The 24,831-nt window shown below is 41.9% G+C and overlaps 1 protein-coding gene across 1 annotated transcript in view; it reads right to left on the minus strand.

Moving 5' to 3' along the window:
• ZMAT4 (zinc finger matrin-type 4) overlaps positions 1-24,831 on the minus strand; it is a gene marked incomplete at both ends in the record, with an annotated part of 264,719 nt that overhangs the window by 202,031 nt on the left and 37,857 nt on the right. Inside the window, one exon of the mRNA XM_080929128.1 lies at positions 5,333-5,422. Coding sequence (XP_080785254.1) covers positions 5,333-5,422 — 90 coding nt within the window. The remainder of the gene's footprint in view (positions 1-5,332; positions 5,423-24,831) is intronic.

Here is a 24,831-nt window from a genome sequence, read left to right on the forward strand (position 1 = left end):
AAGGGCAGTAATTACAGCCCCAGTTATAATCATAGTGATTAAGGTTTAACAGTTCAAAACAATGTTATAAAACTAATATGTAGCAGAGCCGGGACAGAACCCCACCTTCTAACTGTGAAGTCTGGGAGTCCAAACACTCAGCAGGTGTGAAAATACACCTGTCTGAAATTTTTACTACGAACCTAGCTCATGCCACTTAGGAAAAGAGAGTGAGGGCACAGTGTGTGTCAGGGTACAGGTGAAATGTTGCTACCTGTGTGTACAGTTCTGACATTTGTATTCACTCAATCTATCTGTCTATTTATCTATCTATTGTCAATTCTACCATATCTATATATATCTATATGTTATCTATTTCTATTATACTATGTACCTATCATTATTTATATCACAATTATCTATCTATCCTTCCATCCTCCCATCCATCCACCCATCCACCTACCATCCATCCATCCATCCTTCCATTCTTCCATCCATCCACCCACCATCCATCCATCCACCCATCCACCTACCATCCATCCATCCATCCATCCTTCCATCCTTCCATCCTTCCATCCATCTACCCACCATCCATCCATCCATCCATCCATCTATCCACCTACCTATCTCCTTCCAGTAGCTCTAGCTCAAGCTGTCTTCAGATTCCCTAAGTATCCAGAGATGAGCCTCATCCTCCTGCCTCCGCCTTTCAAGTACTATGGTCATAGATACAAATCACCACATTCGGTTTCTAACCCCAACTTTTGTTTCTGAAGCTGAATAATTTGATGAATAATCTCACTTCCATAGTCATGATCTTACTATAGACATAGTAGACACAGACATGAGATCTTACTATATGGGGTCTATACAGAACAATTAAGTCTCACCTCCAAGATTCTTCTAGGAGATGAAAGTACAAAGAAGCAACCAGGTTTTGGCCCAAGGATTTCAACAGCCACAGCTGATTAGAGAGAGGAAAATAGCATGCTTTCATCTAGACTCCTGGAATGCTGGTGTGAAACTGACGGCTGCTCAGAGGGCTATGCATACTAGAAATGCCTTTGGTTTCTGTCCTGTCTCGTAAAGCTATGGCTCATGATGATCCCACCCTTACAGAAGTCTTCACTGTTTTTTCTCAATGGTTTACTAGTACACTCTTTCAGAAATCAGCTAGGTGCCATCCCATTCAGAAAACCTGAAACTATCAGTGGCAACTGGGAACACCTTCCCCCGTGCCCAGGCATGTCTATAGAAGCAGAAACACACTGTGTGGAGCCATACAGATTACCCACAGAACTTTCCCACTCTGTTGGAGTGCGGGAGCATCTAGTGCCTTACAGCACTTAGGAATGCATGCAAGCTGTCTCATAGAGAAGCATGGGAGAGCTAGGAAACAGAATTGGGAAAAAGCACCTTCTCTGGTTTTGTTTTCTCTTCTCCCAGACAAGTCTCTGCCATGTACCACTGTATGATGAGTCAAGTCACTTCATTTCTTTGAGTGGAGATAATGTGTATTTCTGCCTTACATAAAGGCTGAGGATGAACTCTATGAAAGTGCATCATCTACTTAGAGCATGTGTGGGGAGAATGTGGGAAGAGCTGGCTACTGTTTCTATTATACTTGTCCCACAGGAACAGTGTTTTGGATCAGGAATCAGAATTAATGCCAAAGGTCAGACATCTTGAGACATCTTGGGGACAGGAGTGAAAAAAATTAAAGTAGCAATGTCAGGCCTGTCCAGTTGTGACATGTCACAGCCTAAGCATTATGGCACATATATTCCCATCCTTATTTTCACCTCGGTAATAAGAAAAGTCTACATGATACTGACACCCACCCTCAACCCCCATCTGGATTTCAAGCCATGCTGAGCTTTTAATACCTCAAAGAAAGTGTCTCCATGCATCCTAAGCACAAGAACCAAATGCAAGCTTCACCTTTTACCGGGAATTATATAATGACACATAAAAATGTGCTGTTTAATCACTAGTGATTGGCAACTTTGATCAGCAGCTACTTATGCCTTCCAATAATCAAAGGCAACAAAATCTGAACCCCGATTTTCTTTAAAGGTCCATTTCCTAAATAGATGTTTCCAAAGCACATGACTCATGGGGAGAAGATAAAGGCCAGCGGTGCTAAACACAGTCACCTTGAGTTAAAACATCTCTCAAGTCACCTGGACTCTAGCATATAAGGAATTTCTGAAAATGTCTTTAAGACAATTCACTATAAAAACTCATTTCATTGTTGATGTTGCTCTTGGGCCTCAATGAGAAATGTCCTGCCCTAAAATTTCAAGGAGCAGAAATAAAAACTCCAATTGCAAAATCTTAATAATACATATATATGAAGGGGGATTTAAGAAGCTGGAAACTCTACAGCCGGAGATGGAAGTGTAGAGAGGGCTTTAAGACACAAGTTGTTCCCCTCCATTCTAATAGGGGCTGTCGTGCACCCTCCAAGGGCTGAGAGAATGGCAGGATGGCATGCACAAGAGCCTGGGGAAATAGAGGAACAAGTTTCCTCCATTTCCTCGGTTCTCAGAAGCTATCCCCTGTCCTGGCATTAAGCACAGATGTGGGGGTGCTTCTCAGTCCAGGACTCTGGTTAGCAATGTGCTCCAGCACCAGGAGGGTAGAAAAACACACATGAGTGACATCCCAGATGAAGCTGTGAGTTTACTGTTGTTCTTCTCCTTTTGTAGCCCTATGGACATGAGTGGGGACACTCTATGTACAAAACTCTAGTTATATGAACCTTGATTTACCACAGAGCCACCACCACATGGGTTTAAAGATGGCTTAAAGGCCAGAAGAGAAGGACTCTTTCTCCTAGGAAACAAGGAAGTCTTCAGGCATATCCTGATTGCAGGTGGGTGTGGGCAAAAGCTGGTAGAAGGCCAATTAAAGGAAAAGCACCCCATACTATCATTAAGGGTGCATGTCTGCCTTGCTCTGCTTTGGTTCTAAACTAGCAGCAAGGATAAAGATTAGAGATTCTGTTGCTGATCAAAAGCAGCCCACCTAGGTGCCTCTTCGTATGGGGATAATGAGTGCTTTCTTGGACCATTTACAGAAAGAGCATATGCCACCATCTAAGTATGATTTATAGCAGATTGTTCTACTTGGCTGAAAAAAAAATATAGATTTGGAGTCAGGGTATCTCCTTTTATATATGGATTGGTTGTTTACCATTGTATAATCATTCTCTGTTAGTGTGAGTGTCTGTCCAAGGCAGAGCTACTCCAAATTCTTACAGCAGAGCCCTAGATAGAAGCTGAAGCCGTTTCTGAACTGTACCTTGTATATCAGAACGTCTAGTAGAAATGGCATATGTACCTGTGAAATAAGTTACACAGAGTGTAACAAAGTCACCAACTACCTCTCCTCCTAACGTGGGATTGGCTTGTTGCTTTTGTGTTTATGATTTACTTTCCTACTGTGATTAGTAAATTACGGGAAATGGCAAGATAAATAGTGAGTCGTTGGTAGATAAAACTTCCAAAACCCAGGTTCATGAGAAGGAAGGTTTCCAAACAGGTGTTAAATAAGAAAGCCTTGAAAATGGTCCTTGTTCTAAAATCCAAATATCTCTCCTTATATGAGGTGGATAAATGTTATTTATTGGCCAGAACAGAGCCCACATCAGGCAAATTGTGGAACTGCTCAAAGAGGCCAAGGCTGTCTCTCCTCCAAGTCCACAAAGCCAGCTAAAGGCCCATTCCTGCCCATTTTCTAGACCTTATAGGCCAAGGAGTTCAAAGTACAACATCTGTGATTATATATAATAAATAAAAATGTGTCCAAATAGTTCTTTTTCCAGTAGGCCTAAAGTTCAGCACCTCCTGACTTTTAGAATAAAGTAAGGATCCAGGCTATTTTCAAAACAGAAAAACAAAAAAGAAAACAAAAACAGTTCTAGTTTACCTGTTCATTGGAAGAAAGTGTTATTTCCATGTACGTACAAGATTCTTAGGTCTCATAAAGCTAAGTAAAGCTAATTCATCTAAGCTTAGCATGCAATTTTGATAAGCATGGAGCTAAGATATCTCCCTCCTTCTTGCCTCCTTCCTCCATCTGATAAACTCCACTCACATCCCAGACCCCACCCAGAAAATTCTGGCCCTTCAGCAACAAGCTTCCCTGGATAAGATCTTCTGGTGGGATTCCCCTCCCATTTGCTTCTGACAATAATAATTTATCCAGATTAGTCTATCTGTGGTCAGATCATGCTACAGTGCTAAGTGGCATATGTGACATTAGTGTGAGGGGACAATCCAAGAGCTATTCATCTTCAGGCACACACACTTTCTTGACCCCTTTCTTTCTTCCCTGAAAATCCCCCAAGTCCACATTCTTCAAATATTTCTTCAATGATCATTTCTTTTTTTAAAAAAGATGTATTTATTTATTTGTTTGTTTGTTTGTTTGTTTGTTTATTATAAGTACACTGTAGATCTCTTCAGACACACCAAAAGAGGGCATCCAATCCCATTACAGATGGTGGTGAGCCACCATGTGGTTTCTGGGAATTGAACTCAGGACCTCTGGAAGAGCAATCAGTGCTCTTAATCACTGAACCATCTCTCCAGCCCGCAATGATCACTTCTTTAAAAAAGAGGACCAACACCTACAAACTGATGGCACATAGGAACAATGCTATTCCACAAGCTCTCAGAACTCAAAGTTTAATTGCTTAATGTTCAATGCTAGCATACAGGACCTCTGTATCTACAGGATGAGGGTGCCCCTCATACAGCAGCCCCTGCCAGGACAAATGCCTGGCTGGAAATGAACCCAGTGCTGACTTTTTAACCTCAAAGCAACTTCACACTTGTCATTGTCTTCTCAAGTAAATGCACCCTCAGGCAGAGGGGGTCCCTGAACAAATACCCTGAGCATGTTTCTTTGCAGAAGATATGTGTGGTCCTCATAATAAATTAACAAGCTGGCAGATCATTCTACACAACAGAGAAATCAAATATGTAAAGAACAAAGCATTTGGTCTTCCTGACAGTTTTGCCCTTTAGGTCTTGTCTTCCCACGCTTTGTCTTTGGTGGCCCTTGTCTTCTGTCACCCACGATGGCTCTGTCCCAGTAACTCTGCACCTTTTTTTCTCTGAAGAGCTCCAGCAAAACATTACCAGAAGCCTGAGATATTAGCAGGTTCCAGTAGAAAAGGCCAAGCAACAAATAGGACTCGCTCCCCATCCAGAACATGACCCTGGACAAGGAGCATTATCTCTACTCTCTGAGTTTTGTTACTAATCTGGACATAGCTCCTATTCATACACATGCAAAATTCATAGCAAATCACACACGCCATTGTATGGTACTAAATACTCACATTTTCTGCTCGGAGCCTCTTGGCAGGACACCCACCATCCCTGGGGTGAAGCATGTAATATAGCCGGACTTTGCTGGCATGTTTTCGACTCTGGGGAGGAAAAAAACACAAGGAGGTACTATATAAGAGTAGCCACTTGTGAAGAGTACTTGGAAATGCAGACAATTACACAAATTCAAGTTCTTTTTGGTAGAAAATACTTTCTTGTGCTCCTGTAAATTACATGGGAGACAGCTTCAGGTAGATTAATTAGGGCAAGTTCCCAAGCCAGTTTGAGGATAAATAAAAGCAATAACCAAGAGTTATGAATCAGTTCACTTTATACCATGTATTTAGTTATCCTCAAGAGTAAGACACATAAGCAACTGAAATTATGCAAGGATCAGCTGTAATAGAAAGAGTACTAGACTCTCTCTCTAACTGCTTCTCTGAGCTCAGACTTGGGGCATGAAGAACCCAGGGGTATCTGGCCCTTACAGCAAGCCTGGAAACTAGTTAAAGCTCAAGTGCCCTACAAATAATACAAGCAAAGAGCTTCAGGTGGATGGGGAAGGACTGTGGGACCTTGACCAGTTCAAGGCCTACAAGGAGAAACACATTGCACCTTAGTTCTCTTTCTCTTAGTCCTATAATCATATGACACCCCTTCCCTGAGCTGTTCTCTACCACTTGAAAGAATATTGGAATTCTAACTTTTATGTTCTCCAAAAGCAGAAAAGAAGAGCATGCAGTCAGAAAGCGTTCCTGACATTGAGAAGAAGCCCTGGCTCTACCCTCTGATTGCTGCGTGGTACCAGGCTCCTCATCAACTGGAATGTGCTTTTGGTCTACATGAGTTGGATGTTCTGCTCACACAAAATGAGCACAATGCGACTGTGGCTGTTGTGAGACCTGCATGAGATGATTTCCCACAAAAACACTGTGATCTCCAAAGTCCTGTTTTCCTCCCTATCAGCAACCCCAGTTCCTAACCCACCATACTCATTTCAGCTCCCTTCCCCTTCCCTAGACATGGAGATCACCCCCTTCTGGGGTTCCCTGTCTCCTCTACTTCATCTTCATTCATAGCTTAGTGCTAGGCAGCCCAGCGGATGATAGCTTACGTTTATGGATTAGCCAGAGAGGCAGAGCGATTTTCGGAGACAAGCCAGCGAGTTGTGTTTTGTTTACTGTGTGCACTATAAATCCTTTCTGCCAGCCTTCCTCATTCATCATGTCTTAATTCCATTATTCTGCCTAGAACAAGCAGAGCACACTTCCAAACAGTCCCTGGACACTTTCAAGACCTTCAAGTGGGTTTGCAAGCAGTAGTAGAGCATGAGGAATTTTACAAGTGTCTAAGTACCTCAGTGTGGCTGGGAACACACTGTGGTCACCACTGTGTTCCAGAGCACATCCTAATGAAGGCTGTCTGGGTTGTTTTCCTTGATGGGAAAATTGATAGCACAGATTACTAGAGACCTTTGAGGATAAGACAGATGTTCCAACAACATTGCTCAAGTTCTACAATTATGTTTGAGAATGGCATGGTACAAATCAATTGTGTGTGTGTGTGTGTGTGTGTGTGTGTGTGTGTGTGTGTGTGTGTGTGTGAGAGAGAGAGATGTTGATTACTAAAATCTACATTATTTTTTATTGTGGAGGGGGTAGAGATGAAGGATAGTGGTATTACTCAAAGAACAGCCATAGGCAGAAGAATAAAAAAAGAAACAATTCAGTCTTCAGAACACAGAGCTTGGGTAGGTGGCAGGGAAACCATATATGGTGGATGCTAAACAGACTAGACGTCATTGTTCATGTTCACACAGACCGAAGCAGGTGTGCTTCTCCAGTTCTCCAGCCCCAGTACCACCAGTACACCCAGGATGATGACAACGTTTGAACTCTCACAGTGGGCCTGCTTTCCAGCCCCCTTCTCCCTTTCCTGCAGTATGTTGTTTCTCTTGAGAAGACTTCCTCAAAGTCAAGAGTTCACCAAGTTACTTAAGTGCAGTTTAACAAAACAAATTAGCTGAAACAACAACAAAAAAAAAAAGAAAGAAAGAAAAAGAATAGAAAAAGAAAACAGAATAAATGACAAGCCTTTCTTTGAATCCATTAGTGAGGAGAGAGGTTGGGATTTGAGGCTCATCAGCAGTTTGGATGACTGTACACCTGATAGTCTGACTCAGAGTCTGAGGTCCTATTTACACAGAGCAGGCATGGCTATTCCTGGGGCTCAGCTAAAGCCTTGCACAGTTTAGGAGACCATGATAACCTTCGGGGTAGAAGTGAAAATACCTTAGTTTCTCCTTCATAAGTGCCCACCCTTTTCTTAGCTCCATCCCATGCTGTCTCCTAACTGCCAGAGTCAGATTCCACACCTCCATCCACAGCTGACCCTGCAGGAAAGTGACAGCCAGCCCTCTCAGGAGGAAGGGTCCATTAGAATCCTTAAATTTGGATTAACCATAGGAAAGGATCTCCACAGTTTGTTCCTGAGCATTTGACATTCTGAAACATCTCCACGAAACCTGGCTCTTATCACATCCTCATTAGAAGACTCTGAAGTACCTAGCTCGGTGCCTCCAACTGACTCCCTTTCCCCACTACCTTCTAGAAACTTCTTGAAGTTTGGCACAGTCATGTCACTCCAACTTATTCTAGCAAGTGAACTTCCCACAGAAAGTTACAATTAAATTGAAGCAAAGATGTTCCCTTTAGCATTGCCTTCTTGAACAAAGAAACATGGGACAGAGAGGCTTGGTCAACAATAGAAGTCTTGTTAAAGCAACAGTGGAGTAGCCTTATGCAGAAGAGAGAAATGGGGAGCTCATTTGCCTTGTAAGAGATATAGAATAAAGACCACCAAGCACAAAGCTAAACGTCGCAGTAGCCATGAGTGTTACTGGAAAGAGATGAATAGGGAAAGGATCTAAAGATCATTCAGAAGTCCCCTTATCCAGGGATCCACCACATATGCAGTAACCAAACCCAAGCACTATTAGCTGATCCCAAGAAGTACTTACTGGCAGATAGAGATCCCTCCTTAGGGACTATGTTAGAGTCATGTAAATACAGCTGAGCATGCTTGCAGCTAACCATCAGACCGAACACAGGGACCCCAATGAGGGTGCTAAAGAAAGGACTGAAGGAGCTGAAAGGGGTTGCAACCTCATGGGAAGAACAACATTATCAATGAGCCAAACCCTCCAAAACTCCCATGGACTAAAACACCAACCTCTGTGCACACATTGAGGGACCTATTGATCCAGTTGCATATGTAGCTGAAGACAGCAGTGTCTGGCATCAATGTGAGAAAAGACTTTTGTTCCAGGGAGGGCATGTTTTCCCAATGTAGGGGAATGCCAAGGCAATGGGTTGGAGAGGGTGATTAGGAGGAAGTGCACCTTTGTGAAGGCAAATGGAGGGAGAGGGATGATAGGTGCTGGGTGGGAGAGAGGAATATAACATCTCAAATCTGAATACAGAGTATCTTTTAAAAAATGAGACATAAAAGAAAACATGGAGTATGTTTTATTTTTGTTGTTGTTGTTTGTTTGTTTGTAACAAAAAAAAAAACCTTCTGGTAATACAACGTGAGCGTGGCCACGGCTCCCATCATGGTGGTCTACTCTAAGTTCACTTTTTATCCAGTGGTTACATCTGGTGAAAGCCACCAATGCTCTGAGGTGCTCAGACTGTGCACTGGTATACTTGACCTTTGCCAACACTCTAAATGCAAATTCATTTTTTCATTGGGATGCTTGATATTAGATGAGCCTTCTCAACCCATTCAACGTTTTGAACTTCATTTTGGTACGGACAATGTGATAGTGCTCTCCACTGTGTGGTAAAAATTCAGATTCCATGTATTGACAAGACACTGAGGAGGGGGCTAAGTGTATCCACATCAGCAGAACGGGGCCCGCTGTTAGAGACAGACACAACAATGACAACAGATTCTTACACCTTGTCAAGATTTCTCATTCCCGACCATGTGCTCTGCCTTTCAAAGGTATAAAAGTGACCAAGTGGCTATCAAGTGAAGTTAGCTTCCAGGAGAAAACAATACTTCAGGGTTTAGTTGGTGAGGTTTCAGGAAAGAGAAAGGACACTCACTTGAAGGAAGAAAAAAAAGGAACAGGAAATAAACAGCATCTCTCCTGTCTTTATTTATTTACTTATTTATTTATTCACCCTACATCTCTATCTCAGGGCCCCATTCCACCTCTCCTCCCAGTCTCACAAATTCCTCCCCCCAATACCCATCCCCTTCTCTGAGGAGAGAGGGAAGCCCTCTTTGAGTGTCACCCTAGCCTGTGACATCCAGTCACCCTAGGCCTAAACACATCCTCTCCCACTAAAGCCCAACTAGATAATCCACTTAGGGGAAAAGGAGCAAATGGCAGGTAAAAGAGTCAGAGAAAGTCTCTGGTCTAATTGTTAGAGGACTTGCAAGAAGACCAAGCTGGACATCTGCCCCAAATGCATAGGGGGCTTAGATCCAACCCCTGAATGCTCTGTGCTTTGTGGTTCAGTTTCTGAGAGCCCTCATGGGCCCAAATGAATTGACTCTGTAGATCTTACAGTGTCCTTGACCCATCCAGATTGTTCAACTCAATTGCCCACTCTTCCTCAAAACTCCTGAAGCACAGCGTGGTATTTGGCTGTGGGTCTCCACATCTGTTTCTATCTGCTTCTGGGCATCAGCCACGAAACCTCCAACCCATAACTTGTTTGAGCTACAAGATGTGCAGGAATACAGATGGAGCAAAGATTAAGAGAATGGCCAGTCAATGACTGTCTCAACTTAAAACCCATCCCATGTAAGACAGCCAATTCCTGATACTATTCATGATGCTCTATTATGTCTGCAGATAGGAGCCTAGCATGACTGTCTCTGGAGAGGCTTCATCCAAAAGACTTTACTTTTACTGAAACTACATGCATTCAAGCTTCCCCAATGGTCTAGGGAAATCACCAACTCTTCAACTTTAAATGCCTTTGCCATGCCCTGGGCATTGTGTTGAGTCAGAGCCATCTGAAGATTAGTTTTTTTAGCTGAAACAATCTCTTGACACTCGGAGAAACTATATAAAGTAAGAATACTTTAAGGGAACAAAGAGTAATGCAAAGCCCTATTTCAGATTGCTGAGCAGAAGCAAGGAGAACATGGGAACTGGAATTGATTTGTACTTCACCCAAATAATCATTTTTGCAAAATTGCACATTCCCTTTTGAAAAGCCTAACTCAAGCTTGTTACCAATGAGGGTACCAGCTTCTCCTCTTACAAAATGTGGCGGTCACAAAGCACGTTTGTATTTGCATAATTCCTCAAGCAGCCTTCAAAGAATTCCCACATTCATCGTCTCATTTCATCCTCAGATCTCAGTTTTGAGGCTGGCAGGGGAGGTGCGATCTTAAACAATCGTCCCGATCCACTCTTCATTTCCGAGATAAGTCTTTCTCCATCTAGTTCCATCCTGGCCATCTAGCTAAACCTCCTCCAGAAACCAGAGGAAAAAAAGCCAAGAACATCAAGGAAACAGAGCCTAGAATGGACTGATAATTATAGAACTGTGATTCTCACAGGCCGCCATCTCTGAGATATTTCAAGACAGCAAACATCAAGAGTCTAACTCATTGGGGTTTAGAGAATTGTTGTCCAGTGGGAGACAGGGATTCCCTCTCAAAGAATGAAAGGAAAGTGGTCCTGGTAGGACCAACCCTGTCTTAATTCAGGTTTTACTGCTGTGAAGAGACACCATGACTAAGGCAACTCTTATAAGGACACCATTTAATTGGGGCTGTGTTACAGGTTCAGAGATTCAGTCCATTATCATCAATGCAGGAGCATGGCAGCATCCAGGCAGGCATGGTGCAGGAGGAGCTGAGAGTTCCACCTTTTGTTCTGAAGGCAGCTAATAGACGACTGGCTTCCAGGAGAAGAAAGGTCTTTAAAGCCTACGCCCACAATGGCACACTTCCCCCAATAAGGCCACACCTCCTAATAATAGTACTAGTCCCTGGACCAAGCACATTCAAACCACCACATATCCCACTTCAGGGCTCATGACTTTTAGGACTCAGATGTGAGTCCTAGCACTGTTATCGGACCACATGAGAAGTCAAGGTTAAAGGTAGGAAAACCGTAAGAGTCATCTTCTGTTCTTACAATAGAAGTAAGCTGGGCCCAGAACCTTCCTACACTAAGTAAGTGTGCATGCTGGATCAGATAGGCAGAAAAGGTAAACCCTGAGGGAAGGCTTTGCTGTCACGGAAAAGGCCCAAGATGCCCAGACCTACCTTCAGGCCTCCTGCACAGGTTATGAGCTACTGACAGTGTTTGCAGCAACTCCTAGAACTGAAACTGAACTGGAAGAGACTGAATGAGTCCCAGTATCCTGGCTGGTGCACACACAGAAGCATGCATTAGGCCTTTATAGGCTCTGGTATGCCCAGGGTGAGTGGTACACAGTAAACTACCATGTGGTGTAAAGGAAAGTTCCGGGTGCTGTTGGGGATGGGAACCAGGGCCTTGCTGTGCCAAGCAGTCAATTGCCATGCTTGAGCTCCACCCACAATCCAAGGACAGCTTTTATCAGATCATCAGAGGAGAGATCAAACAATTATTTTGCAAGTATGTGCAAGGACAAATAGAAATAAGTCGTAAATGGTGCACACGCTGTGTCAGTTAATGAGAGAGAAAAACACAAACCGAGGGCATAACCTGAGAAATGAAACCAGACACCTGATTGAGATGATACTGTCTGAGTTAATAAAGGAAGGAAATTAAAAATGTCATCACATAACTTGAAGGTCTTTTACAGCGTTCAAGAGCGGGAACATACTGCCAATCTCTGCAGAAGTTAAGATAAACAAAATGTGAATGGGGGCTTAGGTGTGACGTCGGGCATGTAATTCCAGCACTTGGAGGTAGAACTAAAAGTCAGTACAAGGTAAGCTAGACTGAAGTAAGACCCCTGTCTGGAGAGCAGAAGTGATAAGGGGAATTTAAACAGGAACTTACTTACACTCACAAGACCAGACTCATGCATTATGGCTGCACTGAGACAAGATGAAGTAAAATTAAAGGCCTTCAGATGTAAGGAAACCAGCTGGACCGAGCCAGCCCTGAGTCAGGAAAATTTTCATCAGCCAAGCAAAAGAAGTGAGAGCGACGAACATGCAGTGACAGTGACGTGATGAGGAAAGGTCCCCGAGAAGCACTGCACAACGCGGGAGCTTCGGCCAAGGGTTCTACTGCTGCAGTGAGCACCGTGACCCAAACAGTCTGGGAGAGGAAAGCGTTAGTTCATCTCACTGTAGATGCTCATCCAGGGAAGTCGGGGCAGGAACTCAAGGGAGGAACTGGGAGGCTGTCATCAAAGGTCAGCTTCTTGCTTGCCCTCCATGGCTAGCTCAGCCTGCTTAACCTATGACACCCAGGAGCACCCAACCAGGGATGGCACTACCAGTGATGACCTGGACCCTCTCACATCAATCAACCAAGAAAACATCCTACATATTTTCTCAAAGACCGATCTGATCTGATCGGGGCATCGTTTTCAATCTCCCACTCCTAAAAGGAGTCTAGCTTGTGTCGTGAGTGGACAGAAAACCAGCCAGCACCCAGCAGTGTTTGCAACAGGCCTTTGACAGAATTCACTGTATCACTAATCCATACAGAAAAGGCAATGTTTGACTAGACAAAAGATATAAATAAAATTTTACAAACACGAATAACTAAAGACACTTATGAAATCCATACAAATGCAGCCTGACAAATTTTAAATTTAAAAAAAAAAAAAGTTTTTTTTTTTTTTCCTCCCATCAAAGTGGTACTGGTTCCTCCATTACACGTGATCCATGTTGGCAGTAAAACTAATTCCAATATTCATCTCAGAGGGAGGCAAGTCCATAGAACATTTGCCTGGGAGATTTGACAGTAAGTATCAAAAACATAAGGCTTAATGCAGTGAACTGACGCACTTCTATAAATTTACTTCGAGAATCAATGAAAGACACATGCAGAATCTATGAAGACGGCTATCAAAGAATGAGTCAAATGCCCCCAAACAAAGGCAAATATTATAAAACATTGTATGACAGGTGACTATACCGTAGCAGACAGAGAACACTAGTCAACAGTATAAAAAATATAGACATAGTAATAATAAAAATGGCAGTTTTAAACAAGAATATGAAGGATATCACATTTATAAACGAACATACTAGTACACATGTATATGTGGTGTAAGTCTAGGGAAGATGTATTGATGTATTGAGGGACTTACATTGCCTAATTCAGCAGTTCTCAGCCTTCCTAATCCTACACTTTTATTACAGCTCCTCATGTGTGAACCCCAACCATAAATATTATCTTGTTGCTACTTCATAGCTGTATTTTAATACCCTTATAAACTGTTGCATAAATATCTGATATGTGGGGTATCTGATATGAAACCCCCTAAGGGGTCATGACCCACAGGTTGGAAACCACTGGTCTAATTGCAAGCGATTTGAACTTTCTTACATCCTTGATTTTTCTAAATTTTTAAACACACACACACACACACACACACACACACACAAAAGCATTCCATAGTTAGGAGGGAAAGTACACAATTCTCTCAATTCATTACAAAGGTGGTGACTTAGCATAGGGATCCTTTTGCCTGAGTCTCATCCCTCTGAATGAGAGTTGGAAGAACCAGCCCTCCATTGCTGTCTCCAAACCCAAACACTGCGCTGTGTGTCCCAGAGCAGCACCCTGACTTTGGCAGCATGCTCAGGCAGGAACCTCAGGAGGTGCCCGATGGAGACCAGATTCCAAGTCCAAGCTCTGAAGAAAACAGGAACTGCCATGAAGCGGGCAGAAAGGGAAAAGCTGTACAGTGTATACACCGCAGCACATTCAAGGCCGAGTAACTCTGACCTCTGTCTCTGTGATCAACAGACTTGTAGGTCTGCCCCGTGGCGTCATCTCTGTTTCTCCCTTTCTCTTTCCCTTCTGGTCCGCAGGCTAGTCATATCCCTCAGCAGAATGGAAAACGGTCTCACTGGCACCTTGATGACAGACTTCTGGCTTCAAGCTGCAAGGAAGTGTGTCTCCCAAGTCTCCCAGTCTGTTTTGTCTTGTTCTCTAAGCCCAGCTGAGTAATCCATATGCCATCTATCTAAACTACGTGTTCTCTCAGACTCCTTTTTATGTACTCAGAAAGCAAACCATCCTTTAAAACATGGCCTCAGAACTCCTAGGATTGCGTAACTCTTTTGATTCTGGTTTTGTTTTTCTGAAATATTATCTTTTAAGCCATTTGATATAAGAAACGTTTGTCCTTCATGAGTCATGTATTAGGGCTGATTTGGGCACATGCGTTTGGGTTGGAAAAGACCGTGGATGGAAGGATACACTGTGCCATAATTGTATAAACATATTTGTACCGAATCCAAACTGCTGTCTGCAAGCACAGGAGACTACGGAGGCACATTACAATTTTAAATCAAAGTCTTGCAATTTAAAAAAAATTAAATCACCACCAAGATATGGAGAGAAAGGATTTTGTTTCCCTGTGGTGTGTCTGGAGATAAAGTGTTCCCATGCTTGTGCATTCTGAGCAGTCAAAAGAGAAATGGAAGAGCAAGCCAGTTTAGGCTTGCCTTTCTTTTGCTATTGGGGGGGGGGGGGGATGAAAATTATATTCTTCACTAAGCCCCTTACAGAGCAGTTAATGCTAGAGGGGAATCAATGATTAAAGAAAGAGAGGCCAGGGCCATTGGAAGGAATAAACCCCCAGATCATCTGAAATCTGAAAGCTCTTAAGTTCTAACACCAGCCAGTCCTGTGCTGTAACCTTCTGGAGACTCGAGTTCTTTGAGAACATTCATAGCCAGATTTCAGGGAAACCTTAACAATGCATAAAAATATCACCTCCCAAATAAACCCTTCTGTGGACATAGACAGAAGACTTGCAAAGTCTAGTCTATGGACGTTACTCCATAATTAAGAGGTTTTGTCCCATAAAAGTAGTGAGCTACAAGCTAAAATGGTTACTCCAATAACCAAAAAGAGGTCTGAAGAATTAGTGGGCTCACGCATGCTGCTCAACCTGTCTGATGGCCTCTTCCCTGTCTGGTGGCCTCTTCCCTGTCTGATGGCCTCTTCCCTGTCTGGTGGCCTCTTCCCTGTCTGATGGCTTATTCATTCTGTATAACATTTTCACATTAGAGTTTCCTTTTACCCTATTTTTTGCAAGCTGTGATGTTCTATATAAGTACTCCCAAACTGAATTCTGTACTTATGACTAAATCTTTAGTTCCTTGTTATGTTAGTAGTCCTGATCCAATTTCATAGTTTTCTGTAAATGCCCTCTAACTCTTTAAGTAACCAGGTGCATCAGATGACAGGGTAAAACTCCACTTTAAACAATAGCATATATAAATATTATATTTAAATATAATATATGGATAAAACATAATAGTTCCTTGTCAAGAAAACTATTCATCTGTCAGAAAATTATATTTTAAAAAACACATTTACTTGCCTCATTTGAAATGTAGCTACATTTAAATTTTTCCTGGAAAGAGAAATACCTCTCTCTGGGGACAAGCCCCCAGCTGGCTATCTGATGCCAACTGTTCAGCCCTGAAATCATATCCATATAAATAAAATTAAATGGAGTCAGCAGGTTTATGTTTTTATATCTTTAGGCATTAAATATATAAACTAAAAAAAACTGGAGGAAAAGAAACCATAATTCTGAGATGGAGAGTGAGAGGAGTCGGAGGAAAGAAAAGGAATGGGAAATATGAATGTAATTGTATGTTAAGACAGTAAAAAATATTATATTTGTGTTATCATTAAAACAACTTATACACATAGATAACATTTTTCATTGACAAAGAGAGGCTAGGAACTTTTACAAAGAGAATTTATCAGTGTATAAGAACAGAATAAAGTAGTACCCTACCTCTTCTTCCTGGTGCTCACATACAGAGTTGAACTAGTTTCACACACACACACACACACACACACACACACACACACACACAAAGCTACATCACTAAAGTGTGTCAAGGCTGCCCACTATTAGCACTAAGTTCTTGGGTCCAGTTTTGATGCCAAGTACAAACAAACAAAAAAAGATGAAGTTTTGTGGAACTGTTTAACTTAATGATGGGGAAACAGGATTTTTCCCCCTTTGAATCTCGTGCTGCTGTGTCCCCAAACAGAGTTAAGCATTCAGAGGCATCTTTTCTTTTCCCAGACATAGTTGTTACCACTGCTTTTCAGACCCTCAGAGAGAACCTGCATGTACGGCCAGCTGCAGCTCCGTAGCTGTCAGCCCATGTGCCACCTGCTTTGAAAATTATCTATTTGCCTGATCTAGCCCCAGCTTTTAGTCTGTTTGTGGATTGCTTGGAATTATCACACGATTCAAGGGGGAAAAATGGGGAATTTCTGAAGTAATTCCTTTTCTCTAGACAGGTGGTTTAGTAGACGATCGTTTTATTTAAACCATACATCCCCAGATGTGTCTAGAACCTCCAAGTCCCTCAACTAACGAGCACAGTCTCTTGAGGGCTGAATTGGGCTCTGGTTCCTGGGTCCCACTTTGGCACCTGCCTTTACAAAGGCAGAGCCAATACAGAACCATCCTTTCTTTTCCATGACCTAAGGCATGATGTCATGGGACACCAGCTTCTACCTCATGGTAAAGCTTTGAAAGGCTTTCTCGGACTTAATCCGGAAAAGGATGGAGGTCTTGGAATTCTGTCTTCCACTAGCTCCTGGATGGTCCCTAGGAATGAGGATTCTGACAGATCACAGCATGACACCACACCTTTTCTGACCCTATCCATTCCTGTTGCCCATCCCCCTTGCCCTTGCTCCCCTTTGTCCTGGTCCTCCTCGCCCTCACAGATGCCATGCCCACACTAGCAGGAAAACAACAGCTGGAGAGTCTCCTGGCTTCAGCCAGATGGCAGGCACTTCAGTGAGAGACAGCAGGAAGAACCCTGCCCCAGCCAGGCTCCAGAGACATCCAGAGTTTGGGCAGGGTGGGGCCGGGAAGAAGCACATTGCCAGGAGCATCACCTGAACTTCTTTCAGCTTTCTGACTTTCCCAACTGTCAGCTTTCGTTCCTTAGATGCCTCTTCTCTTTCTACAGCACCTCAGAAGTCCCCCTTCTCAAACCATACTAGAACACTCTAACTCAGCCACTTTGAAGAGATGCCTCCTTCCTCCTCCTCCCATGGCAATTTCAATAGTGTCAAAAAGTCTTGATGCTCTCAAAGACTGAACCACCAGCAAAGAACATACATGGGCTGGACCTACCCTGCCTTCATACACATATGTAGCAGATGTACAGCTTGGCCTTTATGTGGTTCTCGAACAACTGGGGTTGGAACTATTCCAAATCTGTTACCGGTCTGTGTGTAGGACATGTTCTTCTAGCTGGGCTACCTTGTCTGGCCTCAGTAGGAGAGGATGCACCCAGCCTCATAGAGACTTGAAGTGTGAGGGTTGGGGAGATACACAGGAGGGCTCCACCTGCTCAGAGGAGAAAGGGAGGGGGCAGAGAAAGGATTGTGGGAAGGGGGGACTGGGAGGGGGCAGTGAGCAGGATGTAAAGTGAGATAATAATAATAATAATAATAATAGCAATAATAATAATAATAATAATAGCAATAATAATAAGTAAATACATTTTTAAAAAAGAAAGGAGAATGAAATTGTTCAAGTCACAAAGGTCATCATAGAAACCCCTGGAGGCATTGCTGGTGGCAGGAGAAGTGCCAAAGTGCCTGACAAGGATGTCCACACCACATTACCACTCCATATTGTATGAGAGGTTCAGACAACACAATCAGGTTTAACAATTCATCACCCAGAAAAAAAGCAAAACCATTTCTATTTGCACATGACAGGCCCTTAAGGAATCGTATAAACAGCGACGCATGTGGTATGGGAAGAGGGGGTCCAGTATACGAAAAGTGCTTGCTCATGCAAGCACCCAAGTAAATCTGAGCATGGTAGGCCTAGCAAAATAGAGGTACTTGGCCTCAGGGGATTGCTGGCCAGTTAAAGAATAGATAAAGGAAAACATTCAATGCCAACTTCTAGCCTCCACATGTGGACACATGAGTTCAAGGCATGTGCCCAAGTGTGCATGTGACACAAATAAAAACTTGAAGTTAAATTAAGAAGCCACACACGTGTGATATGCAAATGGAAGGGGGGATACTGGGGTGGAAAGATAAGCCAGGAGGAAAAGCAAGGATGTGGGAGAAGGAGAGGGAATAGAAGGAGGGACAACATGGTAATATGTAGGAAAAATCCATAAGGAAGCCTACTTACTTTGTAAGTTAATTAAAATCAAATTTTTAAAAATCGTAATTTGTTTGCAGATGACAAGACCCTGATAGATCTATTTGGGGAGAATGTATTAGAGTGAATTAATTCGCAACTAATTCAACCAAGTTACAAGATGCATGATTAATATCTAAAGCCCAAGTGCTTTGCTAAATACTAATAGTGAACAATCCAAAAGGTTAATTTATAAAAAAGAAATTAATTTATAGTGGTGTCAAAAATAACACTTAAATATAAGCAGATCCTTAAACGACGGGAATTTAGATTAGCCCACACCATGCTGGAAAGAACAAAACTGCTAAAATTTCCTAGTTCAGTGGGTAAGTTCTGGTGGCTGCATCGGGATGGCATAAGGACAGCTAGCTATGGGGTCAAGGAAAGCGAACTGCGAATCCATAAATAAACCCTGACACTTGTGGCCGAATGATTCTGAAGGGCACCAAGATCAAAAGTGAAATTGAAATAAGCAAATATCCACACATAAAGAACAAAGCTTCACATCTCACCTCACGTCATACATAAAACTCCAAGTGGGTGCTCAGCCTCCCATGTACTAAAACTGTGAAACTCTATGGAAAACAAAAAAATTAGGAGTAAATGTCTGTGACCTGGAACTAGCCAATCACATCTGAGACATGGCAGTAAAAACACATATGACCAGGAAAAATATTGATCCATCTTGTAAAAACTTGGCTTTGGGGACATCATCAAAAATGTGAAAAGAACCCACATAGGCAGGATGATGCTGGACTCAGCTCTATGTCTACCCAAGGCTCGCGCCATGGTCAGAGCTTCAGTGGCTCATCCCATTCTAACACATCATGAATCGTGCTGCTTGGCTCTTATTACCCTGATTTAATTAGTTTGTCCAATAGTTTTATAGTTTAATCATTCCCCAGCTTCTATCATGGAAGCCTACACTGCAACCTCTTTAGCAAAAGACAGTGTTCTGACCAATCATCTGTATTCAAAAAGCAGAAAATCCATGAAGGCTGCTTGCTTTGAGCTGATGTCTGAACAAGTCCCGCTCTCTGCAGGATGGCGTTAGACCAAAAGAAAACAGAACTTCCCGTCTACCTTGGTGCTTGCCTGTCTTCCTCGAACACATAGTCTTTAGTCTATGATCTCTCCTTTGTCCTCATCATGCATGGCAATCTAATTTTCATTCAGAATTCTTCCCTAAAGACAGCCACAGATAAATGGGCGTATATGAAGATAGCCCAAGACTCCAGGTGTTCAAGCTTTGCAAGCATGTATTCACAATCTCGGTAGACATTTCTCCAAGGGAAATAATAACACCTTCATCCAAATGCTTCCAGGGACCACCTGATGCCACAGCACCATGCCTGCTCTTGACTAGATGCCTAGTAGGGCTGCCCACCTCTACTCCTGATTTGCTCTTTCATATAAATGCAGTGGACTTTTGAGGAATGGTGAGTTGGGGTACAAAATTATGACTCTGTTTTTCAACACAGATAGAGGGGGTTAGTCATCTTCAGCTTCTCTTGGGCCCATGGCAGTTGTTTCTTACTAAACACAGGGGAAAGGGGAGTCCACTGTCACTAGTGCCTTTCTTCGTTGATGAATTCAGGATGCAGCAAAACTTAATTCCTTAAACAGTACCATCTGTTCTCCATCCAGTCCTTTCTTCTGGACTCCACTGAGTTACATGTCCCCCAGTTCTAACTGTCTGTGTGGTTACTCCTGTCAGGTAGGGGTGAAGTTATACACCAAGAAGGGAGGAGATCAGCTAATATAGAAACCTACTAATATCCTTACATTGTGTTAGAACAGTGTAACAAAATATAAACCCTCATCTATAATTTGTTCTCCAAACCATCAATGAACATAATACATAGATGTCGATTCACGACTCCGGAATAAGTCATCTAAAATGTGAACTATTTAGATTGAGCTATCAGTGAGTCTAGTTATTCTCCTGTGAAATCTTAGCATCCCCTTTCACAAATATCCATTGATTTGCCATTCTCTATCGCTCCTTGTATTCCTGTTACTGGCCCAAATTCCCACAGCCACTGGTTTTTAGCTTCTTTTGGCTTCAATATGCCTAATAATCTGATCTTCAAAGAATCTAGGCCTTAGACAGACACAATCAGACTGTCCAAACAGGAGACTGGAGTTGCATTGTATAGAAGGCTATTCTAAATTCAAGGGTAAAAGCAGATAGAATATTTTCTAAGGTCATTTATAGATTAGAAGTTTCTTTCTATGTATAAATATATATAACATTAAAAAAATAAACTTCACAAGAAAAGTTTAATAAAATGTCATTGAAAATACATAAATTAATTTTAAAACATTAATAAAATATATTAATAAAAATAAATAAAATAAAATAAAATAATTTAAAGATGCTAATTTGATTCCTTAACTATAAAGATGAAACATAACCATCAAGACATCTCAACCACCTTAACATCCCAGTCATAATACCCGTATTTTGAAAAAAATCTTAATCAACTTTAGCACTCTAAATTCATGACACAGAGGTTTTGAAAATGCATTTGTGGTTGTTTAATAAGAGTGGTCCCTATAGACTCATGTTTTTGAAGGCTTAGCTCATCTGGAGTGGCACTATTAGGAGGTGTGGCCTTATTGAAGTAGGTGTGGTCCTGTTGGAAGAAGTGTGTCACTGTGGGGTCAGGCTTTGAGGTATCTTATTCTCAAGGTAGTCTCTCAGCCTTCAGCCTTCACTTTCACTACCTAAGAACTCTTAGTTCCTTCTCCAGCACAGTATCTGCTTGGGAGCCACCATGCTTCCCACCATGAGAACAACAGACTAAACCTCTAAAACCATAAGCCAGCCCCGATTAAATGTTTTTCTTTAAAAGATTCATGGCCATGGTGTTTTTTCACAGCAAAAAAAAAAAAAAAAAAACCCAAACTAAGACAACATTCAAATCTGTAGTATTAGATGATAAGAAGAAGAAAGAAGAAAGGACAGAAAACAATGGCCTCGGAATCTACCTTAAACACCTTGAAGAGAGGCAGGGAAGATGAAGTGGGGGATATGGACAAAGGATCAGACATGACTCAACAAAGTAGAAAAGAGAAAAACAGTCAAGATCAACGAAAGCAGTAGATCAGAAAAATTGATAAACCTCTAGTTAGACCACTGAGAGGGGGAAGGCAGCCTGAATCAGCCTCTCACACCCACACCGGTGTGAGGAGAGAACACTGTCTCAGAGCGTACACTTACTCAGGTGGTGTGGAAAACTTCCTGTCCATCAGTCACAAGTCTTAGGATAAGATGAACCAATTGCTGAAAAACAAACTACCAAAGCTCACTCAAGAATAAAAGGAAATCTAAAGGGCAGTGTGTTAAGAGATTGAATTGATGCTTTACAAGCTTTTCTACAAAGGAAACACCATTGCTGTAGAGATTCATCAAAAAATTCCACAACATATTAAGAAAGGAAGAGAACCAGTGCACACAAATCCTCCAAAACTGAGAGGGGGGATACATTTCAACTCTTTGTGATATAAGCATGCTTTGATAGCCATAGACATCACAATAAAAGAAAATAAAGAGCTGAACTTCATGAGTGCAGACTTGAGAAAAAAATTAACAATTTTCGCAAATCAGCTCTAACAATGGATTTTTTAAAAAGATAATATACCAGGGCCTAATGGGATTTATCTCAAAAACACAGGGTAGGATTAACATTTAAAAATCCATCATAAGATTCCCATATACATACAGAGCATAGAAAATGGGAAGGCCTCGTAAAAACTGCAGTGAATTCAAAAGGAAAGCCAGCATAAATTCCAAATTGAGGGAAAATGAAAGAACTTTGATCAAAGTAGAAATGGGAGTCTTGGGAGATGTCTCAGCGAGTATGCATGTGTTACAAAGTCCAGGTCCTCAGAACCCAACCACATAAAGATTGTGCCACAGTGTGTGTCTGCCACCCCCAAACTCCCACAGAAAGATGAGAGGACTAGCCAGGGAAATCCTTAGAAACACATGTGTATGTCACATATGCACAAATAGATTAAAATAATCACAACAAAACTAAGTAGTAGAAGTAGAAGAAGTAAAACCACCCTGTGTCTGAGCAAATGTGACCACAAAGAGCCTTGGGTTGGTAAGATACTCAGGGTTAAAGGTTAAGGGTTCCCAGGGTGCAGTAATTCTTTGTGTGGGATGCTATAGTGGAGAACAAGAAAATGACCAACTTCAGACTGCTAATGGAAAGAAAGAACACATGATGAACAAGGACTGACCTACCCAAAAAAAGCCAAAGTCACACCTGCAGCAAGTGGCCCAGAAAACTAACCTATGACTAACCTATGACCTACTAATTTGCATTCCCACAGTCAAACTACTGTCTTCAGGAACAGAAGCCAAAAATGTGTTATCAATCAGCTTCAAAAAAAAAAACCAGAATATGATTAATTATTGATAGCTTATCTAACTTTACCTCCATTTCCAAATGAGTATCAGCTGGAAGAAAAAAATCTAAAACTATAGATTGCTTCACTTCCAGTGAAGTTGCCCAAGAGTTCCCTGTGCCCACAGGCTCCTGACTGGACACACTGGATTTCCTTTTTTTCCACTGTAAACCTCCATGCCTCACTGCCAGCCTGTGTTACATGATGGTGGCTAACGCGCTACTGTAGAAGCTCCACATAAACATGTTTTGCATATTATCATTAGTTAGTAATCTTCAGACTTTTAAATTCAAAGGAAAAAAACTGTATCTCACAAACAAGCTCTGTGAGAAGAAACTACCATAGAATACCATTAAAAAGCTTCTAAGACCTTGGTGAGCTAGCGATGTTGCAGGATACAAGAAAGATGCTACAAAATCAAGTGTATGGCAACAATCAGGAGCTTACTTAAAACAAGGTCACTTGTGATGGTGCCAACAATATGAAAACTGAAGGAGTTAGCTAACAAAATAAATACAGGAGGACTTAAAGCTAAACCAAGTGGTTAGAAATGTGTGCCATGCAAGGCTTGGTGCTATTTGGATGTTTATTCATCTATCTATAAGTTACTTATAGATCCACTGCAATTCTGATCAAAATTTGTCATCTCTCATTTACAAAAATTAAAAAGCTGGTTTTAAAGTGAATATAAATATGAAGAGTGCTTAGAAAAGCCCAAACAACTGCAAGCAAAGGAGAGTTTATAGAAGGACTTATGCTACCCCTTCAATAGTCCCCATGATACTATAGTAATCAAGAGAGTGAAGAGTTATATCAATATATAAAACAGATCATTGAAACACAGTGGCCAGAAATGGATACACATATATCATCAATTGATTTTTTTGATAAAGATGCAAAGATAATTCAGAAGTAAACAATCATAGAACTAACTATAAGACCTAAGAAAATATGACATGGGGGCACGGGAGAATTTATAAGGAAGGAACTTTTGATACACACAACAGTATCAATATACTTTGGATCTGTAACACATTCTGAAAGAAGCAAGAGTTAAAGGCTTGGTGTCTAGGTTAGTGTCACTGTAAGATGGTGTCTAGGTTAGTGTCACTGTAAGATGGTGTCTAGGTTAGTGTCACTGGAAGATGGTGTCTAGGTTAGTGTCACTGGAAGATGGTGTCTAGGTTAGTGTCACTGGAAGATGGTGTCTAGGTTAGTGTCACTGTAAGATGGTGTCTAGGTTAGTGTCACTGTAAGATGGTGTCTAGGTTAGTGTCACTGTAAGATGGTGTCTAGGTTAGTGTCACTGTAAGATGGTGTCTAGGTTAGTGTCACTGTAAGATGGTGTCTAGGTTAGTGTCACTGGAAGATGGTGTCTAGGTTAGTGTCACTGGAAGATGGTGTCTAGGTTAGTGTCACTGTAAGATGGTGTCTAGGTTAGTGTCACTGTAAGATGGTGTCTAGGTTAGTGTCACTGGAAGATGGTGTCTAAGTTAGTGTCACTGGAAGATGGTGTCTAGGTTAGTGTCACTGGAAGATGGTGTCTAGGTTAGTGTATTTGGAAGACTGTGGAACACAGATCAGTGTTTAGGCTATTAGATACATTTCCTTGTAAAGATAACAGACCCCAACCTCTTCTTTCAGTGTTACATCCTAGCCATAAGGCTTAACCACATGTTCTCGGCATGGCATGCTACATTTTACAGGCCCAAAGCCAATGA

Source organism: Micromys minutus (assembly GCF_963924665.1).
Source record: "Micromys minutus genome assembly, chromosome: 14".
NCBI lineage: Eukaryota > Metazoa > Chordata > Mammalia > Rodentia > Muridae > Micromys > Micromys minutus.